This window comes from Vulpes vulpes, chromosome 11 (genome assembly GCF_048418805.1).
Source record: "Vulpes vulpes isolate BD-2025 chromosome 11, VulVul3, whole genome shotgun sequence".
In the NCBI taxonomy this organism is placed as follows: domain Eukaryota; kingdom Metazoa; phylum Chordata; class Mammalia; order Carnivora; family Canidae; genus Vulpes; species Vulpes vulpes.
Window position 1 is genome coordinate 7539690 of NC_132790.1, and position 23314 is coordinate 7563003.

Genomic DNA, 23314 nt, shown 5'->3' on the forward strand with positions numbered 1-23314 from the left:
CTCTGTTAAATAAATAACATCTTAAAAAAAAAAAAAGCCTCTCTCTTCACACATGGATCAGAAAGCTTCTTTTGAATTTTTGCAAAACTACTCTTTACCCTTAGGGAATGTTCTTCACTTCTAGGGGCTTCTCCAGTTTTATAGGACAATCCCCTCCCATCACCTGGAAGGAGGTAGAGAAGAAGCATCTGCCTGACAAATTGGGGTGACTGGCCACTCCAGGTCCCTGAAGGGGGGGTGCGGGGGAGAGAACTTTGATGCTCTCGATTTTTCTGTGACGTCCAGGAAGAGTCCCTCCAAATGTAGTTTCTACAAGTGGGAGCTCACCCCTTCATTTTCTCAATTCTGTTAAGAAATGTTGAATCCACTACTGTCACTCACACATGCACATGTGTCTCCTAGAGAATGGACACCACCTCTCAGGGGCAGTGACAGACATCAGGGCAGGGCGGCTGGGCTGCGGGGGACTCCGGGGGGCTGGGGACTGCAGCGCCCACTGAGCAGGCTCCAGCTCACGGTTCCCACGTGGACTTGCAGCTCAGACTGCCTGCCTCATAAGAGAACCTGGGAATCTAGTATTTAAGTGCAATTTCCTAATTAAAAGGAAAAAAAATGCTTAGCAAACATATCTGTAGGCTATTGCAGGATTGTAAGCCACTGGTCGTGGAGGCCTTGTCCAGTTCACAGGAAGGAAGAGAAATATCTTCTCATCTGGCCACTCATCCTGCCTCCGTGGAGTCTCTACTTCGTGACACTGTAGAACTGTACGCTTCCTCTCCTTTTCCGCAGCTTCTTTGAAATGGTCCCTTTCATGCTCATCTGGCAAAAAAGAAAGGCCTAGGGCTGAGCCCTACACGTCTGAGCATCACGCCCCTAGCCTTCTGGGATCTAAAGGGACTCCCAGACGCCGGTTTCATTCAGTCATGTCATACATAGTTCATCGCCACTGGCATTTCTCCTGGAGCTCCGTTTTCTCCCATTACCAGCGGGAGCTCCTTGGAGGCAGCTCTAGTGTCCCTTCGCTAGGTGTCCAGGGGCCGGAGCCCTCCTGGGCTTCCCCACACAGGGCATCAGGGCTCACCTTGTCCTTTTTCTGCCCTCCGCCTGGGATCAGCCACTTTTCCAGGTTTATTTTTTCTGAGTGGAGAATCGTATTTAGAAATAAAAGATCTGGCTGCCAAGTCGGCCTCGTTGTACTGTAACATCATCACTTCTGAAGGCAGAGGGAGAGTTTTGCCAAGAGAAGTGGGGCCAGGTGAAGGACTGGCATTGCGTGGGCTTGGCTGCCCTCTCGTGGCCACCGTGGGGCATAAGAGGCGGCCCACGCGGAGGAAGGGCTGGAGGGAGGGAGGTGGGTCCCCCAGAGCTCAGGGGAAGCCCGGGGCAGTTTCTGTCATGCTTTCTGGGCTGGCAGTGATGAGCCACACTGGAAGGCCACTGAGCTGCTCCAACCTTTCATTAGACAAATGGGAACACCGTGGCCCTGAGAGTAGGCCACGGGACATCTCAAAGGCGGGCGGTCACTCAGGTCCCCAGACTCCAACACTCTTTCCACCGTGTCCTGCCTGAAGCAGCCCCACCAGGCAAGCTCGACTCCAGACACCACCTGGACTCACCTGCCAACCCGGGGAGGGGATCCCTCTGCTGCTACTGTGTCAGGTGGTCCTCCCGCCTTCGCTTGGACTCCCACCCGGTTCCATCCTCTGAGGTCCCCCCAGCTCCAGCCTCTGCCGCAGCAGAGCTTGCATGGCCCAGAGAAGCCCAAGCTGGGAGGACAAGGACAATGGAGGAAGCGCCTCCCTGGATCTGCGAGGCAGGTGGGGTTAGCCCCATTTCACTCCAGGTGGCTTGAGGCACAGGGAGGCGGCCTTAACGCGTCCAGGCCCCACACATCAGTAAGTGTTGGGGTGCGTGGAAACCGTGCCCTTGATTTACGGCTTGAGGAATCAACTTCTGAGAATTCAAACCAGGAGCTAGTGGTGGGATCAGGATCAAAACCTTAATCTGGGGCAGCCACCGTGGCTCAGCGGTTTAGCACCGCCTTCAGCCCAGGGCTTGATCCTGGGGTCCTGGGATCGAGTCCCACGTTTGTCTCCCTACATGGAGCCTGCTTCCCCCTCTGCCTGTGTCTCTGCCTCTGTCTCTCATGAATAAATAAATAAAATCTTTAAAAAAAAACCCCACAAAACCTTAATCTGTTTGTTTTCAAGAGCCGCATTCACAGGATGCAGTGGCCAGGAGGGCAGCCTGGGCTAGCGTCTACTTTCTCTAAACCTTATTAAGAAGCACAACTTAGAAGAAAGTGCCCCAAAAGCAAAGGCACACACAGCTCAATGATCTCTCTCTCTTTTTTTTTTAAATATTTATTTATTCAGAGAATATTTATTTATTCACAGGCAGAGGAAGAAGCAAGCTCCATGCAGGAAGCTCAACATGGGACTCGATCCCGGGTCTCCAGGATCACACCCCGGGCTGCAGGCGGTGCTAAACCGCTGTGCCGCCGGGGCTGCCTGAGCTCAATGATCTCTTACAAAGCAAGTGCTTGTGTGATCACCATCCAAGTCATCAAATAGGATGATGTCGACAACCCAGGGCCCTTTAATTCTCCTGACCGCTGCCCCTGCTCCATAGCTTACCGTCTATGCAGACACCCACCCCGGGTGGTGTAGCGTGCGCTTTGTAATCATACTTTTGGCAGCCTTTCCTGTCTGTCTGGTCCTCTCAACATGCACCCGATATCTACCCACAGATCTTTTTCTGCTGTGTGACACTGACCTATCACAATCTTATTTGTCCTTCCACGGTCGGCGGATGTGTGGGTTGTCTTCTGTTATGATGAACACAAGAACTGCTACGAACCACCGTGTACCTATTTCTTGGTAGGTGAGAACTTCAGCATATCCTTTTAGGGGGACACAATTCGATCCATAATAATAATTAAGAGTGGAATTGCTGAGTTGTCTTATGAGGTCCTGAGAAAGGACTTGAGTGTGGCCGGCTCATCTGCTGTGGTGTCAGGAAGCACGACTGAGGGCAGCACCGGGACCAGGGCGAGGTAAGTGAGGCGTCAGGGGTACAAATTGTAAGGCAGACTCACTCTCGGGGGTGTGTCCTCACAGCAGCTCTGAGGGCGGGAGTAGACAAAATGTGACAAGGAAGGGAGAAAGCCGATGGAGAGCTTCTTAATTGTCATGATGGGCGATCGGGGCTCAGTCCCATTGGGAGCCTCTGAAGAGCCCTGTAGACTGGGCCGCCCGCTTGTCCCACAGAGGAATGGGAATGCCGGGCGCTCTTCCACTGACTCCTGGGCCTTCCTGGTTGTAGATCATCCCTCGGGACACTAAAACTTCCGTGGGCTGCTGTGCCCTGGGGCTGAGGGAGCTTCAGGGGCACCGGGGAAAGGTCTCAGGCAGGGCAGCAGGACGCACGGGGGCTCGCAGCGGCATGCTGTCAGCACGCCAGGTGCCCACGGCAGGCTCAGATGAAGCCAGGGCCATGGATCGAGGCATCAGCAGCATCTGCTACAGCCCACACCTTGCAACGCTCAGGCCGCTCATTCGGTGCATCGAGTCCATCATGCTACAGACCTACTTGCTCCTGCACCCATTGTGCAGCCCGATGCGGGGCTGGATCCCAGGACCCTGAGATCATGACCTGAGCCGAGGATAGATGCTTAACTGATGGAGCCACCCAGGTGCCCAGGTGCCCCTGTATTAAGTCTTGATATCCGGTAGAGAAATCCTTCTTGGCTTTCTTCTTCATTGGCTATGCTTCGCCATTTGCATTTCTAGATAGATTTAAAGCCATCTTGTCAATTCCATAAAACTGTGTTGGTCTTTTGAGTGGGATTGCATCAAATCTATAGTGTGTTTTGGAAAAACTGGTATCTAACATTGACTCTTCTAATCCACAAACATAATCTCCCCTTTTCTTTGGGTCTTCCTCAATTTCTCCCAACCTTTTATATATTCTGTATAGAAGGCTTGCACATCTTACATTTCATTTATTCCCAGGTATTAGATATTTTTGATGTTCTTAAGTACCTTTTAAATTCTTAAACTTGGGGATCCCTGGGTGGCTCAGCGGTTTAGCACCTGCCTTCGGCCCAGGGCCTGATCCTGGAGACCCGGGATCAAGGCCAACATCAGGCTCCCTGCATGGAGCCTGCTTCTCCCTCTGCCTGTGTCTCTGCCTCTCTCTCTCTGTGTCTCTCATGAATAAATAAAATCCTAAAAAATAAATAAATTCTTAAACTTATGGCTGCATATGGATGTTGATTATTTTAATTTTTTTTTCAAGTAGGCTCTACCTCTAATGTGGTGCTTGAACTCACAACCCTGAGACCAAGAGTCACGTGCTCTACCGACTGAGTCAGCCAGGCGCCCCAGTTCAGCTGGTTTTCATGCATTGATTTTGTAGCCCACTAAAGTACTCAACTCATTATTTCTAATTATCTATCTGTGAATTCTTTTGGATTCTCTAAGTACATAATGTTATCTGTGAATAAAAAGTTTAATTTTTTCCTTTCCAATCCTCTTGCTTCACTCCACTGGTTAAGGGTCTCTTACTGTGATGCTAAGTGGTGACAGGTGTCATCTTTACCTGCCTCCTAACCTAAATAGAAGAATATTTGACACTTTATCATTAAATATGAGGCTTCCTGGGGAGCCTGCAACTCTTGGTCTCGGGGTTGTGAGTTTGAGCCCCACACACTGGTGTAGAGATTACTTAATAAAATAAAAGATGTGCTCTATAGTTCCTACTTCTATATATTCCTTGTAAATATTTAAGACCTGCTGATTGCAGCCTTGTGAGAAACTCCAAGTCAGACGACCCAGCTAAACCACGTCCAGGCTAGTGCATCACACGAACTGAGAGAAAACGTTTGTTGTTTTAAACTAAACTTGGAGGGTTACACGGCAGTAGGTAATGGGTGCATAGACCTCCCCTCAAAGTCCAACCTAAGGAGACTGCAGCATCATGTGGCAGAAGGGGCGTGGGTTTTAGAACCCAATACAACGGTTTTGAAGTCATTGTGCCCTTTACATATGTTGATCCTATTACCTAGAAAACATCAGAACAGATTGTGTAGCAATGGGTGGAATATTTGACACGGGAAATCTTAGAAATTCAGGATATCTGGTTGCTGAACCATTGTACCAGCAACCCTTCATTTTTTTTTTTTTTTTTTAAAGATTTTATGTACTTGTGAGCGAAAGAGAACAGGAATATGGGCAGAGGTGCAGAGGGAGAAGCAGACTCCCGACTAAGGGGAGGACTCGACCCCAGGACCCTGGGGTCACGACCTGAGCTGAAGGCAGGCACTTGACCGAGTCACCCAGGCGCCCCTTCCCCTTCATTTTTTTTTTTTTTTTTTTGACAGGCATTAAAAACTGCCTGTGTTGAACATCTGGATTCTTTCTCTCCCAGTGGTTGGGCCACTGCGGTGCATTATGGGGGTTGTGCCTTATGAGTTCAACCTTATGAGTTAGCTGTGGAGGAATTATTTCCCATTGAGCCCACAGGCCTCACTTCAAGCCTTTAAAATCTTTGTTGCTGCTGTTAAAAGCAACTGCTAAGAGGTGATATCATCTCCCACCGCCTGTGCCCTGCAACAGATGCCAGCTGCTCTGTGGAACGGGGCCCCTAAGATTAGAGGCAGCCCGGTGAGGCAGGATTTGGATTTGGAAGATGGGGCTGGAACTCCACCTCCTCTCCCTCTTAGCTGACAAGTGGTTTTCTCTGGGCCTGTTTTGTTCACTTGTAAGATGGAAGTAAGAATATTTATCTCCTTGGGGTCCTTTTACAGATTATACTGGAGCATTTGGGAAAGCAATTTGGCTATTAATAGATATTCAATATTTAAAAAAAAAACACCTTTCATGTGCCAAAGCTGGACACTGATACAGCTTGCTGCTCCCAGTGTGGGTCGTGTAGGGCCCAGAGCACGGGCATTGCCTGCACGTAGGTGAGACATCAAGACTCTGGCCACACCCTGGACCAATCAAGTCAGAATCTGCATGTCCGTAATATCCCCAGTGATTCATAAACTTGGAGAAGAATCCAAAGTTGTGCATTTCCAGGAAGCTCCACACAAGTAGCCACAAGTCAGATGAGAAGGAGGAGGAGGGATACAGATGGTCTAGTGACAAAGACAGGTTTGCTAGGGTTTGGGCCTCTCCCTGTTTACTGTATCCAAGGAAGAACGGCTCGCTGTTGGCGTGAAACTCAACTCCCACAAAGACTTGCTCTAGCACAGAAAAGCCAAACCACTAATCTGAATAAATAAGCATCAATTTTATTGAATCATGAATAATTTAAGACTGGTACAATCATCAGCTTTATTCTCTATGACGTGGGGCATGATCTCCAGTAGATCGATGGCAGATCCAAAAACCTCATGACAAATGAAAATTAAATAGGGAGGACGGGAGGGAAGGAGGGAGGAAACATACCGTACACAAAATACTCAATTCCTAGTTTTCTCTTTAAAAATGGCTAGAAAAAATTCATCAAAATGCAGCACTTTAATCGATTATTTACAATTTCTATGTTACAGTGAAAAAATGTACATCTTATAGGACATATTTCATAAACTGCTCCACTGGAAACAACTAGATTAAAACAGCAAACCTTCCATTTAATATCCACAAAGTTGGATTGTTTTTTTTTTTTTTTCCTTTTGAAGTAGATTCACCACCATCAGATCTGAGTACACGGAATTCCGAAGTTGAAGCATCAACAGTAAAATAAAAAATGTCCCCAAGACACAACAAAGGTCTAGGCAAGTCTCGTTCCTTGTCCCACCCCTACCCCACCCCCAAACTTAAATTAAAAGATATTCCCATCTCATTTATGGCCTGTATAATTCTTGGCAGTTTGGGAAGAAGACTTTTGGCTTCCACTGGTAACTCAACGTAAGTGTTGCATAGAATTTCATATATTTTCAGAAAGTAGCCTAACTGTAGAAAAAGGCAAAATGGAAGCATTTCGGAACAGAGCCCTAAATGAGCACAGAGTCACTTTGTCAAAGGTGAGCGACACTAACGTAAAATATGACCGAAAGAAGAAATGTGCGTATCAGACAACCCTGCTTCCCGAAACTTGAGGAAGGACACGGAGTTGTGAATCACACGAGGGCTACGCGACTTCAAATCAACTGGTCACTAGTCAGGCAGCACCAGAGACAAGAGGTCTCGGTTCTGAGCCTGGGCCTGGCGGGAGGGAAGTCTGTAGGATGGGAGAGGGGAGGAGACAGAGAAGGTGTCATAGAAACAAAAACAACAAAACAAACAAAAAAGGGTTTCAAACGATATTGGCAGGTGTCTACTCACAAGGTGACTGGGAAAACTGCCCCCAAGGAGAGGTCTATTTTACCTCCTCCCAAATTCACAGTATGAGCGTGTAAGGTCATCGCTGGGAAACAGATTGAGAAGGACCACTCTGTAGGTTTACCAGAAGGCTCAGGCTGTGGCCCGTGGTCACAGGCTAAATCCATGGTTGAAAAATTTTTTTATGGAAAACAAAACAGGACAAGACACACTCACACACCCAGATGGCTAATGAAGGCTGCACGCGATAGCGTCTGAGTTTACGGAGATTAAATCAGCAAGGACAGCACGGAGAGGTCGTCCGTTCACCAGCTAGTGGGGTGCATCCTCCTTTTTCCTTTGAGGAGGAAGAAAATGGGTGTCATCCAACGTCATGCGAGCAGTTTCAGGTCAAGTTCTCGTGGTGAGAAAAATGAGAAAAAGTGTACAGAGATGGACCTTCAGGAATAGAAATGTGGAAGTTGGAATAATAAAAAAACCCTGATCGTGAACAGAGACACCCCCACTGGGGTCCAGTAAAGATTCTCCCTGTAAAGCAGAAACAAACCAACTTACAGATTTACCACTATTCTCTGTAAAGAAACTACCAGTAGGTTGAAGACACGTGCTAGCAGGGTATGTATCAGCAAGGTCATGTGGGCTTGTAGGAACTTTTGCCTTTTTCTGCATCAGACAGATCGCTGTCCAGTCAGAGTGTTAGCTGGAGACCGATAAGAACCTAAAAAAAAAAAATTCATCTTTTTTTTTTTTCCTTTTTCTTTTACCCATGGTCACGCATCCACACAAATGAGTCTTTCGGATGAGAAAAGTCACCGCAACTTGAGTTCGCCTAACGAGTAGATGACTTTTTTTTTAGCCCTGTTTGCTCTGATGGGGAAAACAAAACAAGAAAACAAAACAAAACAAAACAAAAAAAATCATGGACCCCAGGCAGGCACAACACTCGTAAATGAACACGGTTAGTACAAAACCAGTAAGGCATCGCTTTGGGAAGGTCAGCACCGAAGAGGTCAGGCAAGACTCGTCCGGACGGAGGCCGGGGCTTCTGGAAGGGAGCGGCCTCCGGCCCCTCGTGGAGTTGCGTCACGTTGGTTCTGAGGAAAAGTGCAAGTCTTGTGCGAGGGGACCTCAGCACCCCACCTGAGGTTGGGGCTCGCACGCCTGAGGTGTCGATGTGCGTTCTGAAGCCTCGAGGACGAGAAGGCAAGGCCAGGTCCCGGCTCACCCGCGCGTGCAGGGGGGGTCCTGGTCCACGAGAGGGGCCACGGCCACCCCCGGCCCCAGCAGGCCGCGGCGAGGGGCACAGCCGTGAGCGTGGACGACCGGACGACCAGGACTCGGCAGGACCAAACCGAGACTCAACTCCTGCGGTTCTTTCTTTCACCAAAGGACTGATTCTGACCAAAGGTGGGGTGGGGTGGGGTGGGGGGCAGGGGGGTGCAGGGTGGGGGGGCGGTCTTCCAAATCAAAGAGTCAGGAAAGGGAGAAACTCCCCCTCATCTGCAAGGGGGTACACCAGTTCTCCGAACCGACCAGCTCCCGCTGTCCGCGGTGCTCGGGGGAGAAACCCCTGCTCGGCTGCGCACCCCACGCACGCTCAGCAACCGGCTGGAGGCCGCCGGCCCCGAAAGGTGCGGCCGAGCTGGAACAGGTGAGGACACCTCTCGGGCAAGGAGAGCACCATTTAGAAGGCAAACGCGACCGGCGAGCGCGCTGGGCGTTGCCCTAAGGTCGCCCCGCGTGGCGGGCAGCTCTGGGGTCTGGCGGGGGTGACCGAGCGGCGCCCCAAGTTAGCACCAGCTCGCCCGGGGGGCCGGCTGGGTGGACGGCGGGGAGGCAGAGGGGGCGAGACCGGCCTGGAGGCCCGCCGGTGGGCCTGGCTCCGGCCTCCTCCGCTCCGGGAGGCCCGCGGCAGGATGCGCTTTGCTTTCAGGGCTTCACGTGGCTTCTTGGGTGGTTTTGTTTTTTGTCTGCTTGTTTGTGTTCTTTGTCCCCTTTTCATCTCAACGGTGATGATGCTTCCCCGAGAAGTGTTCTTCAGTGTCTTAGGGAGGTCACAGCAACAAGGCAAACGATAAGGGAAGTGAACAGAAGGTAGTGCAGGTCTCACTGTGGAAGGAAGCGGGGCCGAGGCGGCGGCCTGGGAGGCCCGCACCCAGGTCAGGCTGGCGGGTGAGGGGTTCCGGGGAGCCCTGCGGCTCTCGTCGCGCTGCGGCCGGGGGCTGGCTCAGGAGGGCATCGTCGGGATGGGGCAGGGCACGCAGGTGGAGCAGGGCCAGGGGTGGGGGGAGGCGGGCCGGCGCCACGGCTGGCCCCTGTCACAGAGTAGACTCCAGGGACGAGTCCAGGATGTCGTCGTGATGGCTGTTGCTGTTGGAGTCGCTGTCGTAGCTCTGGGGGCTGGAGTAGTTGGCGGCCTCCTGCAGCCTCATCAGCATGTTCATCTGGGGAGAGGGAGAGAGGGAGAGGGAGAGCGTGAGCGGCCTCCAGGCTGCCAGCCCTCCACCTTGGGCCTTCTCCAAGCTCGCGCTCCATCCTCCGGACTCCCCCTGGGTTGCACCCACAACGGAGGCCGTGGACACAACACCCGTGGCCTCTGGGCCCGGCTTCCAGGGTTCAAATCCTGCCTCTGCCATGTATGAGCCGTCTAACCTTGGGGAAGTTACTGTTTTTCTTTTAATATTGTCTTTATTTATTCATGAGGGACACAGAGAGAGAAGCGGAGACACAGGCAGAGGGAGAAGCAGGCTCCCCACGGAGGAGATCAGGCCCTGAGCTGAAGGCAGGCGCTCGACCACTGAGCCACCCAGGCGTCCCCAAATGCCCTCTTTGGGTAAGTTACTTAATCTTTTTGTGCCTCAGCTTCTTGGTTGGCCACGTGTGAATAATCGTACCTGTCCTACGACATGGTGGGGGTGGACTGAGTTAACATACGCAGAGCACAGAACACAAAATAGGAAGTCTTCTGTGAATACAATATTTATTTTTTATTTGGAAGCAACACGCTCTACCCAAGTGCGGCCCTCAAACGGGGTAAAGATGCCCCGAGCGTCCCTGCTGCTGGAACAGGTGCATTTAGCGCTGCTGCCATGGAGGCACATGGCTCCCCCTTTGGGGTACACCCAACCCGTGGGTACTTCTGGCTCTGGCCAGAGGGCGGCCTGGAGCTGGCTAGGCAGGGCCACCACGGGGGAGGCAAAGGACGGCACCAGTCACAAGCAGAGCCTCCAGGCACACAGAGGCCTAGATTTCAAGGAGGGATACTCCGGGCCAATGACCTACGATCTCTGAGCCCCAGGCCCTCATCTGCAGAGCACCTGGATCTCCCAGGGTCGAAGTAGGGAATGAAATGACAGGATTCGTCTCAGAGCCTCAGCATAGGGCCTGGCGCGTCACGTAGTAAGTGCTCAATAAATGAGATCTGCTGTTGTCCTCAACGTTGGACTTAAAGAGTGTTCTTAAACCTTCCCTGTCTACAGTCTGTTGGTTATTTGCAAGTGAAAGGGGGGAACGAGGAACTGATTTCATTTGCAACTGTAAATTGTGTATTTTACGTGGCAAGGAAGCTAGAAAGTAGAGTCTCTCTGAGCGAAGGCCATGGAATCCAGCTGCTTCCTAGCCAGCTGCCCCTCAGATGCCGTGCGGTCTCCTGGGTGAGCCAGGGCACAGAACCACCATCGGGGGTGCCAACCTGCACGGCCACGACCGGGGGAGAGGTGGAGCCGGAGTACACGGGCGATCCTTTGCGGCTGCGATCGTTCACTCATCAGACGGCCCCAGTGTCCTTACGTCCGTGTTCTCGAACAAGAACGAGTCAGTCCTATTTTCCTGGAGGTCTCAGTCTCATGAGGGAGAGAGAGGCCAGTAACCAAGAGAGCTATTCTAACAGAGGGACTTCTGGCCCTGGGCAGGGACAAACCCCATTTGATAAGTGGCACAGCTCACTTCTGGGGACCTGGGGTTGGAGGGGGAGTTCTGTGTGACTATCTCAAGAACTTCAGGTTTTACCTAAACGCCCTTAAGTTGGGTCAGTGACACAAATACTCCTAAGAAAAGAAGGCCTGGGGATGAGGGAGTCCTTCTTCCCTCTAGGTATCTCCTAAATTCTATTTTTTTAAAAAAGATTTATTTATTTATTTATTCATGATAGACAGAGAGAGAGAGAGAGAGAGAGGCAGAGACACAGGCAGAGGGAGAAGCAGGCTCCGTGCTGGGAGCCCGACACCGGACTTGATCCCAGGACGCCAGGATTGCGCCCTGGGCCAAAGGCAGGCGTTAAACCGCTGAGCCACCCAGGGATCCCCCTAAATTCTATTTTTATGTAAGGAAAGAGCTCTTGAGCTTACGGCCATAAAAATGTCTCCAGGACTCTGGTTTTAGCCATAATTAATGTTAGACATGGGCTTTTTAAAATTTGATCCTTTTTTTCTGCAAAACCATTGCTGTAAACGGTACACATTAGGTTGTGCAGAGTAACACATAACAACTCCCATATGAAATATAGTCCCTGTTTGGGACGCCTGGGTGGCTGGCTCAGCAATTGGGTGCTCGCCTTCACCCCAGGGCGTGATCCTGGAGACCCGGGATCGAGTTCCCCATCGGGCTCCCTGCAGGGAGCCTGCTTCTCCCTCTGCCTGTGTCTCTGCTTCTCTCTGTGTATGTCTCTCATAAATGGATAAATAAAATCTTTAAAAAATAAATTAAGTTAAATATTGTTCCTATTTAAAAAAAGAAATCTCCACAGGACCACAGCTCCTGCCTGCCACTCAGGAGGATGGCAGACAAGCCAAAGCAGTGATGATGATGATGATGATGATGATGATTACTATTATTATCTAGCAAATCAATTAGTCATTACTTTGCATCCTGCTGCATCCCTTATGAATACGTTCTTTCATCAAGTAATGCCAAGTTAACATTTTCTGCTGTGTTTTTCCTCTTGCCTTGGCTGCCAAGGGAGCTCAAGGGTAACGTGAGGCATAATAATGGTCACTTATGTAAGGGAGGCTCTGGGAGTTGTGCTTTTGATTTATTAGGCTTAATTTCGCAGTATGACCATGTGTGGGTCTCAGGCAGGTGGAGAAGGCTGTAATGAAGGTGTCACCATCCCTAGTCCAGATTCTCCTCAGAGGGCCTCTACCTGCTTTCACTGCCACGGTGGGGTAAACAGCAAGCTCAGGCAGTGTGCAAGGCTTTACTCCCGTCAAGAGCCTGGGGACCCGTACTCAGGCTTCCCTGTCCTCGAACCTCTCCTGGCCTGTGCCCGCCATCAGCTGGCTTGGGCTCCTGCTCCACAGCCATCGCAGCCTCTGCTTTTACCAGTGGGAGATCAGTGGGGCAGGACAGTGCGTGACAGGGGTGGCACTCAAAGCAGACGGGACGTTTAGGTCGGGGAGAAACCCGCATCTGTGACCTTTCACCTTACACCAGAACAAGCTTCAGAGGGTCAGAGGCTGGAGCAAAAAACCGACACCATGGACGATACTACTGGCTGAAATGTGACTAACCTGGGGATGGGCCCCGCCTTCCAAAGCATGACCCTGGCTCAGTCCCATCTGTACTCCCAGCATGCCTTGTGTCATAACCAATATATAGTAAGTGCTCAGTGAATGCTGAGCTGCCCTGGGGGCTGAGGACTCACCAGCGGGTCTCCTTCAGCATCGCTGGGAGGCATCTGCTTGCTCGCAGACCCTTCCCGAGGCATGGAGTAGCCGTCGAAGCCGACATCCTCAGGCCGGAGCTGCAGCAGGGGAGGCCACTCGTGCTGCTGTGGGCTGGCCGCCCAGGGGTAGGTGTCCATCACCCACTTGGCGGGATCCTCCCAGGGGGCCCGCCTTCCATAGAGCTGAAAACAGGGAAAGAAGGAATAGTCTGGGAGTGGCCCGACACCTCTTCCGCAGCCCTGGCTTTGCAGCTTTCTGAGGAACTCCACAAGCCCAGCAACATGCCTTCTGTGATGGCAGGAATTCCACTTCCAGAATTCCAAGGAAGGAAGTCACCCAAGCTACACACCGCTTGGCGTGCTAAGACTGAAGCCGACACGCCCGAGGGGTCACAGGTGCTGGCTTGGAGTGAGGCTGACCTGGGCCCACATCTTAGTCCTGCCACTGCCCCGCCGTGTCACTCTCAACTCTCAGCGTTGCTGACCCAATCTGAAAAGTGGCCTCCAGGGGGCGGGGCGGGGCGGGGGGACCCCGTGTGATTTGAGGCAGTTGCCAACTCCCGTGGTGTAAATACTCCTACTATGGCCAATTTCAAACTACCCATGTGGAATTGCTGGACTTGGAGCTGGAAGGGGGTGCTGACTGCGAAGACGACCTCCCACACAGGCGGAGCGCTGGGCATCCACACCACAGGGGTTACCAGCGGCCCCGGTGCGATGAGAGCCCATTTCTGGAAGCAGCTCGGACTCTCAGGGCCCCTCCAGCAGCTCTGGGCACTTTGAAAACAGCTCACTGTTCACAGAGGGTATGCACGGGTGTCGGAATTTTAAGTCTCTCCCTCTCTCTAGTATTATCCTTCAAAACTGGCCATAACAACTACCAGAAAACTACTTTATCACTTAATTTAAGGCCTTTTCTTAAGCCTTAAATATTGAATGATGAAATTATTCCAGTGACTTTTACTATCAATGCCAGGAAACCGGTACCCTCTTTCGGGGACAGAAACCCCGGCTGCAGCACCTCCCCAGGCGGGGCTCTGTGGGAGACAGCCAGGCGTGTCTTCGTCCTCTCCCTCTCCGAATGCCACCACTGCACCCACATCTTAGAGCTGACGGGGTGTCTGCAGGGCTTTACAAATGTCATGTCTACCTACCAGCTGACTCCAAGGGGAAGTACTACTACCCGAGTCCCCCAGGTGAGGGGACAGGCCCAGGGAGGAAAGGCTGCAGAATGGGAATCCGAGTCTGTCCCGCTCCTCGCACCACTGAGTCTGAGACGTGGGAGGTGTGCTGGCTGTGGCTCTGGGAGGCACCCCCTCTACAGGGCGCCGCGGGGTATAAAGAGCAAAGACTCCCAGACCACAATGTTGGCTCCTTCTGCCCTCCCACGACTCCTACAGGTGAGAGGTGAGAGGGGACTTGCTGAGAGAACAGAGCTGAGCTCTGACTGTCCAGACAAACCGCATCTATCCAGGTCAGAGGCTGCCCCAGCTGGAAGGAACTGGGGTCACCTGGCCTCATCTACCAGGTGGGGTTGTCAGGGCCTAAGCAGAAGTGCCAGGTGTGAAAGGTTATGGAGAAGAGCTGGATTCAAACCCAGGACCTCAGCTTCCTTCTCTGGGCCTTTCTTTCCCACTCCACCCCTCCTGACCGAGTCCACTTGGTATCTGCAAGAGCAACACGACTCCGCCAAAACCAGAGCCGGGAGATGCAGACCAGGCTGTCCACCATGTGAGGATGTGTCAACGTGGCTGACTCACGATTGCCCACGGCACCTCTGACCTTTATGTATGATTTGTCGGGGAAGCCTCCCACCCTGGCGGCCTGGCACACGGGTTTACCCACCTCTTCCCCCATTAGCGACCGGCTCCTGCTGCACTCAAGATGCAGCCTATGACCTCACTGCTTTCTCAGACGCTTGCACCCCTCCCGTCTAGCACCCCGGCCCTGTCTGCCGCTAAATCTTCCTTATCCTGGGGCAGTGGTGAGCTTCAGGCCTGAGAATTCAGTCTGGTGTTCTAAAGGCAATTCACAGTCTGGGCGAGAATGGATGACGTGAAGGTGTGCGTGTGTGCACATGTGGCTGTGCCAGGAAGGGAGAGGACACACAAGCACTAGGGGGAGATTCAGAACGGAGGAAGGCTGTCCTCGATTAGAAATATTTTTGCAGTTTTAGAAGTTCCTCTCTCCAAAGGGAGGATTGGGCCACTTTTCCCAGGCCAGATCTCACGTGTGAGGCTGAACCAGGGTCTGACTTCTGGAGCCAGTCTGGAGGAGGAGAGGCTCAGGGCTGCAGAGCAAGAGGCTGAGACGTGGAGCTCGTCAAGTCCTTAGACATAATATGGCCCATCATATTTTCAAATACTGGCTCTTCCCCTGACCCTACCACTGAGTAGCCGGAGGACCTTTGGGGCTCCGCAGAAGCCAGCTGGAGAAAACACTCTTCTAGTCTAAGCTTTTCAGATCACAGGGAACCTGAGGCCTGTAGACAGGAGACCTGCCCAGGGTCTCAGGTCGGGTCATCTGATTCATGGCCCAATGCTCTCTCCTTCCAGCAGGGGAACACAGGTCTCTGGAGTTGCTCTGTAGACTTTAGACACTTTGGCAAATGTTTATAGTGATAGCTCCAAGGGGGAGCAGGACTGGAAACTGAGTCATAAGACAAATGTACGTCAGGCACACGTGAACATCATCTGCAAGAACAGAAAATATTTTTACAAGCCTCCACACTTGCCACTCGACATGTTCGAGACCGGGTGATGAATGGCTGGGTAAGTACCGTGGCAAGCAGAGGAATGATCATAAAAGCTCCCCCGCCCCATCGCGGAGCCCTGAGGCAGCTCTGCGGAGCACCGGAGACAGCTGGACAGAGACAGACAGATGGGACATTCACTTTCCCCTAGGCAGGGAGGGGCCTGGCATGCCCACTGACTCAGGGCTCAGACAATGAGAACTAAAACCTGGGCCTCTGTGTGACTCCACAGAATGTACGGAGCTGCCAGGGGGACATGCCTACCGGCCCTGAGCCACAGTGCATGGTCCTCATGGGCCCTGCACGCACATGTCAGGAGTCAAGGACCCTGCACGGTGGCCTGCACATAATGAGCATGGACTCAGAGTAACCCAGGAGCAGTGGGGAATCAGACATTTTTTTTTTATTTTTTTTATTTTAAAAAGAGGAATCCTTTTGTTAAGTGAAATCTGATGTAGAGAACCACTCTACAGAATACAATACTTTGTTCCCTGAGCTACCTGAGGCTTCTGGGAGTGATGGGGGTCCTCGGGGCAGCCCGAAAATCACAGAAGTAATGGAGTAGTCACCAGACCTGGCTCCAACGATGGCTCATCACACCCCACTGAGTGAACTTGGATAATCACCGAAAACTCTCGTGAGCCTGGTCTTCTCATCTATGAGCCACTGAGTACTCACTGGGCCGTTAGAACTAAATGAGATCAAGCACATTGCAGCGTCCAGCAAGTAGCAGGCCCTCGGTAAGTGCCAGCAGACGTTCCTTCAAAGCCAGCGGCCTGAAGAACTCACCAGGTTTCCTCAGGAATCAGTAGATTCTGGGGTTTTCCTGGGCTCCTCGGGATCGTGAGGTCACAGGTTCAGGGCAAGGTGGCTCACCTTCGAGCAACGTGGTACAGCGCTAACTCTGGCTGCCTCCCCCGGTTGATCCCACACTCTTGAAAGATGGTTTTTCAAAGGACCTCACAGCAAAGGGAAGCAATGACTTCTTGCCTCACGTTGAACTGGTAAGTCCCATGAGATGTGGCAGGTCTCTTGTTCCCTGCCCCCGATGGCCTGTTCTACAGCAATCCCCAAATCCTTTCAACCTGTTGCCTCCTCGCTCTCAGTGGCAAAGAGGCCCAATGCTCCTTTGCCGTGAACTCCAGGAAGGGCAGCTTAGACTCCACCTTTATGGCCGTGCCCAGAAGGCCTTCTTTGAAATTCAGGCCCAAAGGAGCAGGGTCTTGGCGCGTCCATCCTTGGTGAGGACCAACAAGGGGCCAGCTGATGCGTAGTTCAAGGCTGGAGCACAGTCCATCTCCACTCCCGGCTTGTGCCTCACTGTGCATGGGAGGCCCTTGTGCAACAGAGCCCAGGGCTTCTTCCAGGCACACCCTGAGGTCACTCCCTATCCCTCATCACAAGATAAATTTGGAGCAAAGCAGCAGCAGATGAACAAATGAAAGGTAAGGCAGAAATAAGAGGAAATGGAGGAAATGGTGCACTTCCACCCCTAATTCCCTCTAATTGCGAGCCGTGTGGGGGTCTCCCGGGGAAGCCGGGCACACCGCAGCCCCTGGAAGTCAGTAATAGAGAGGAGAGGGGCTTCTGAAATGAAACAGACTTCCAGAATCCAGCATGTGGGAGATGCTTTCACTGGCCTAAGAAAAGAGGAGTGACCGCATGGCTGCTGAGGTTTGTGGCCCTCACAGATCATCTGTTTAAAGACTAACTTGGGGTCTGTCGACCTAGGTCCCTGAATTTACCCACCCAGGGAGGTTCTGCTGCAAAGATCTGAAACCCCTCAGACCTCACTTCATGAAAGCCACATGACACAGGAGAAATGCTGCCATCAGTGAATGAGCTTCCCACACGGCTAACCAAGGACTTGGGGCTGACCATGCGACAGCCTAATTTCTTGCTACGTCGCCTTCACTACGCACTTCTACTTCTACACAGTGGCCTGCATTTGCAGGACCCGTGCTCCCATTCAATGAAACAGCAGTCACAGGAAGCAGAGTACATCCTTTGCCCAGGTCTTCACATCCCAAACGCCTCTGAAACCATCGGCGCGGCTGCCTGTCACGTAGCAGTTGCATATTTGCCAGCCTTGGCTGGACGTACACAAATGACGAACAAAGACTGCAGCCATTCCCGGGCTCCACCCTACACGCACGTAGGCGTGCCCCCTCCCTTGTCCCGCACTGGCCCACGGCAGCCTCTTGTCTCTCCAACTGCCCAGGAGCCCCTGGGAACCGGGCTGCTTGCTGGATTCTTCAGCTGTGCCCATCGCCTGCTCATTACGCAGCGTGGGAGCTGCAGGCCCGTGAACTGCTCCAGCTGCCTGAAGGCTCCACAGCGACACTGTCGCAAGCTCCAATTTAGTGCTAAGCCCCTGGCATTCAACGCTGGGCTGAATGAGAAATGAAGGATGCTGCCTTCCAGCTGCAGGGCAGGGACACTCAGCCTCGTGGGCCCCAGGGGCATGGGTGGGGGAGAGGTGGGGTGGGCACGGGTGTCCTGGTGGCAGGTGCTGAGTGCAATGGGGCCGAGGCCTCAGAACCTGGAATCCAAGCTAGAGGCCCAGACTCAAATCCCAGGTTCTTTAAAGCGTCACTTTTATGACCTTGGGTGAGTCACTTACTCTCTTGGAGCCTTAATTTTCCCCTCCTGAAAAATGAAGGAAAAAAAAAAAATCTCTGCTCAAGACCCAGGATTGACGAAGGGCTTGAGTTGACCTGCAGACAGGAGAGTATTTTGCAAACTGCACGCTTCCATTTCTTGGGCACTCACTGTGCTGAGCACTGCGTGGCCGTGCCTGCATCTAACCCTCGCAATCACGCCTTGCGGTGGAGACCGCTGGCCTCCTCTCCCATCAGCGAGGGCGCCGCGGCAGAGAGGCTGAACCGCTTGCCTGCGGTCACACGTAACAGTGGCAGAGCCAGGATTTGCATCTGTCCTACTCTGTGCTAGCCTGATGGCCTCCCCGCGGAAGGGTTGTCACGTCATGTCGGTCAGATGTCTGCAGGAGGAGGTAACGGCAGCTCCTCTGGTCCCCAGGACAGTCCCGGCCCCCCACCCTGCCTCCCAATTTTGAGGAGGCCGCTGGCAAGTGTGCCGCTCACCTGGAGTCCTTCTCTGACGGCTTCCAGGAGATAGGGGATAATGGAGTAGTTCCACAAATCGGTGAACCATACCCTCGAGCCATCCACATCGATGGGGCACGACAGGAAGAGCCGGGGGCCTGGGGACCACAGGGAAAATCAGTCAGAGCCGAAGTTGGGGGTTAAGAGAAGCCATGGTCCGAACAGACCCCGCAGGAGGGACCCCATGATTTTCCAGATGATGGCACAAGTACCAGCTGCCGGGTGGCGGGCACAGGGCAGGACACCCGGAACCCGTCACCCCACCCTGAGATCTCTCTCCCCCAGAAAGTCATCCAAAAGAGAGGAGGGGCTTTATGGAGGAAGGAGTTCACCGCAGTAGGATTAACCCTGACCGCTGGCAAGAGAAGCGCACTCCGTGTCCGAGAGAAGAGAAACGGTTTACACAAACGGTGTACAGCCCCATTCGATTATTCTGCAGCCTTTGAGAGGGACTGTGAAAACGGAGCAGCAGCACAGATGCTCAGGAGACAACGTGAGATAAAAAAGAGCATCCTGGGCAGCCCGGGTGGTGCAGTGGTTTAGCGCTGCCTTCAGCCCAGGGCCTGATCCTGGAGACCCGGGATCGAATCCCACGTCGGGCTCCCGGTGCATGGAGCCTGCTTCTCCCTCTGCCTGTGTCTCTGCCTCTCTGTGTCTCTCATGAATAAATAAATAAAATCTTCAAAAAAAAAAAAGGGCATCTTGTGTGCTTGCTATGTTTGCCATCACACAAAGCATACGCTTCTGGACGAGGGCAGAGAACAGAGCTCAAATTAAGGCTAAGATGGTGGGATGATCGTCGTCTTTCCTTCTCTGAACCCTAAGCTTCAGGAATGTTGAAGCTTTATTTTTAAAGCTTTAAAAAAAACTATTTTTAAAGCTATTTTTAAAGCATTTTATTTTTAAAGCGGAGCCAATGTCACCGGGTGGTTTGCACTCGGGGGAGCCTGGTGGTGGGGGCTCCTCGCCCAGCTGGCAGTGTTTACATCAGCCCGGGCGGGATGCGGGTCTGTGCTGCTGATGAGCCCCGGTGCACTGGGCAAAGAGGGGGACAGAGACACAGCACCCGGGGCAGACGACCGGCAGTTCGGGGTCTGCCTCGGGCTGTGATCCTCCCTCTGTCCCCTTCTCATCCATGGGGACAGTGCGGCCTCTGGCTGACTTGCACCTGCCAGTGCTGTCCTGGCCAGGGCCCCGAGGACACTCATCTGAGGTGGCCGGAGCGCCAGGAGCAGTGCCTGTACCCCCACCCCAGCCTCCCACCTACCTATGGTGACGTCTGAGGAGCTGTGAGCCTCCAGGAAGCGGTTGAGGTGATGCCAGACCTTGGGAATCCAGTCGATGATTTTCACCAGCTCCATGTTCCGCACCCGCCCACTGATCTCTGTTTCCATGAGCTTCCGCCTCAGGAACCGGCCTAGGAAGCCCTTCACGGGCTCCGTGTGGTTGGCACAAAGCACCCACCTGCAGGAAAGTCAGCAATGCTTTTCAATGACGAGGACTGACAAAAACGATGCCAGCCTCCCCAAAGCTCAGCTCATCAGATCCAGAAGGCATCTATGTTACTAGGACACGCCTCACTGTGCACCTAACACTGCTCTGAAGGCTGCACACACAGCGGCCCTGTGATGGAGCTGTGACTGCCATCCCCCTTTCACAGATGGAGATGCTGAGGCACAGACAGGTTGCACCACTTATCCAGGACCAAAGAGCTACTTAATAGAAGGGCTAAGATCAGAACCAGGATGGTGCAGCTCCAGAGTCGGAGCTCTAACCACTGAGCCTGCTGCCTCTCGTGCTGGAAGTCAGGCCCTGGGCTGGCCTCTGGAGCTGCAACAAAGACTAAGACACAGTCCGGTTCCCCAGAAGCACACGGTCTAGCGGAGGAAGTAGATAAAGCAAACAGAGGAAGGAAACATGGCAAAACCGGGCAATCAGAGAAGACTCTCAGAGGAGGGGAGGTCTGAGACCAGAGGGGTTTGGGGTAGGGGGCGGAGACCATGCTGTGGCATCTGCACAGGTGCATGGGTGTTTGAGGAAACTTCCAGAGAGTCAGCGTGACCAGTGTCATTCAGTGTTCAGACTTGACCCGCCAACCTAAGGAGTCTGATTCCATTTTGGAGGCAATGGGGAGCCACTGAAGGGCTTCAAGCATGAGGGTTTTACGATCAGATTTGAATTCTAGAATGCTCACTCAGCTGCCGCTGCCACAGCAGATGGCCTGGAGGGAGCCAAGTGCAGGCAGGCGCGGGGGTTACCCCAACAACCTGCTGGGAGCTGTGGCGGCAGGGCAGGAGGAGAAAGCATGACGAGACAGGCCAGCCTGGATGCAGAGGTGGCCATGATCTCAGGCCTGGGGGAGTCGACGTTTCTAATGATCACAATTCAGGTCCACTTTCAATAGATTTCCCTGAGAGATGCCTGCAGAGCGGCCAGGGGCCTACCGCAGAGCGGCTTCTGAGCCGCATCCAAGGGCCCAGGTAGGAGAGGGGGGTGGTGCAGTCACCTGGGAGTCGGTGCAGGGCGTCCAGCCACGGCAAGGCAAACGGCAACGCGACTTTGTACCACGGAGCTGGACAGTCCTTCCCCATCCCCGCAGGAGGGCAGCCCGGCAGAGAGCTGGGCCACAGGGACTCACAGCCGCTGCAACTCAGCGGCCCACAGACCCAGCTCTGAGGGGACATTCCTAAGCGACAGCCTCCACTGCTCTGACCCCGAGGCGGAGAGCGGCTTCACTGGGGACGAGCGGCAGGCCCAGAGCTGCCTCCGTGACACTGCTACCCCAGGGCGGAGAGTCAGGGACCCCGGGCCCCAGTCTCAGCTCTCCACTGACCCTCCCACATGAGTCAATTCTCTCAGCCTCCCTGTCCCCATTTGCAAAATAAATCTAACTGCTTGTGGCTGTCCGGGGAATTAAAGGAGTTGGCTGGGGAAAATGCTCATGCTCAGCACGCTGCCCAACGCTGGCGCTCGAAAAGCAGTCCCTTACCTGAAGTTGTGATGAAGCTGCAGGTTGGGAGTAGAAGAGGTAGCCTGGTTCATTGTGCCAATTATGTAAGGGCTGTAGGGACACGGAGGACAAGGAGGCTCTATGAGTCAAAGGCAAGCCAGACAAGGTGCTCACGGAAGCCCATGGCACCCGCATGTCCACGCAGATAGCTGTCTGCCTCCCCCACCCCCCACGCTGATCCCGGGCTGCACGTGCACCGTGCCCGCACCCCCACATCACATGGCTGCCGTCCTCTGGGGGCCATGAGGTCCAGAGCTGCCCTTTACCATTTATGGTCCTTGCAGTTAAGCAGCCCGTTGAAGATCTCGCCCAGGGAGCTGACGTGGTGCAGGTTGTCCAGGATGATGACGAGGGGCATGTCTGCAGCATTGTTCTCACTGGTGCACTGGTCAGCAAGGTTGGACAGGTACTGGCGCAATTCCTGTGAATGAATAAAGTGGGTGAATGCACCCCAATAAAGATGCACATGCTCAGAGCCTTCACTTGGCAGGTCCCACAGCTGCGGAGGCCCTGCGGGAGGCCGTGTGATGAACATGTGCTGAGTGCCCCTCTGCTACACAGCATCTATCTGGGGGCTCAGGAGACGTGGGGTGGGCAGGGGGTGAGGAAGGCCTGGGTCCTGCCTCCTGGAATTCATTAGGTAATAGAAAACCTGCCTTGGGCAAGAGCACTGTGGGGTGCCCAGGCATGGTTTTGTATCCCTGCTCTATCACTTCTCCAGAACTGTTCTTTCTTTTTTGGGGGCAGATTTTACTGATTTATTTGAGAGACAGAGCAAGGGCGCACATGTACTTGCACAAAGTGATAGGGGAGGGGCTGGGGGAGAAGCAGGCTCGATCCCCCTCGATCCTGAGATCATGATCTGAGCTGAAGGCAGACGCTTAACCGACTAAGCCACCCAGGTGCCCCAAGAGGGGTCATTTTTCTTGATTTTGCTTATGATGCGCACCTTCCAGTAAGCTCCCAAGGGCAGGTGCCTCATACGCTTCTGTACTTCCCCTGCACCTGCCTGAGAGCCAGAAGCCATCGGGGGATCAATACAGCAAAGGACCCCTCCCCACTCACAGGCTAGCACTGCTGATTAGTGCCATCACAGACGGACAACCAACAGTGCAGGGGAGAGGGTCTACATGCAGAGGGGGCTCTGGAAGGTCTGGGTGAAAGGGTAAGCCCCGGGCTGAACTGTGGAGAAGAGGTAGGGGATTGGCTGGAGTTGGATGCAGCCCAGCATGGCTGGGGCGAGGGGTGTGTGTCAGAAGAGAAGGGGAAGGAAGATAGTGCAAAAGGGGAAAGGCTGAAATGGCGAGCGGAGGACCGGCCAGGGACCAGCATGCCTGCCTGCTAGTATGACCGTCACGGCAATAGCGCCCAGGGACTTGGAGCCTCACGTACAGAATTTCCGTAGCCCCACAGTGAGCTTCTTGGGTGGGCACC

At 53.3% G+C, this 23314-nt stretch overlaps 1 protein-coding gene across 7 annotated transcripts in view; it reads right to left on the reverse strand.

The window, feature by feature from the left end:
• Positions 1-6278: 6278 nt before the first annotated feature.
• NAV2 (neuron navigator 2) overlaps positions 6279-23314 on the reverse strand; it is a 399361-nt gene continuing 382325 nt past the window's right edge. For 6 of the 7 annotated variants that reach the window (XM_072725405.1, XM_072725403.1, XM_072725404.1 and 3 more), the window contains 6 exons: positions 22147-22301; positions 21860-21931; positions 20138-20334; positions 18850-18968; positions 12973-13176; positions 6279-9775 (listed from right to left, as the gene is read on the reverse strand). In XM_072725405.1, coding sequence (XP_072581506.1) covers positions 9650-9775; positions 12973-13176; positions 18850-18968; positions 20138-20334; positions 21860-21931; positions 22147-22301 — 873 coding nt within the window. In that variant the 3' untranslated portion in view covers positions 6279-9649. Of the gene's footprint in view, positions 9776-12972; positions 13177-18849; positions 18969-20137; positions 20335-21859; positions 21932-22146; positions 22302-23314 lie in introns of those variants that run through there. The other variant, XR_011995074.1, reaches the window with a different exon arrangement.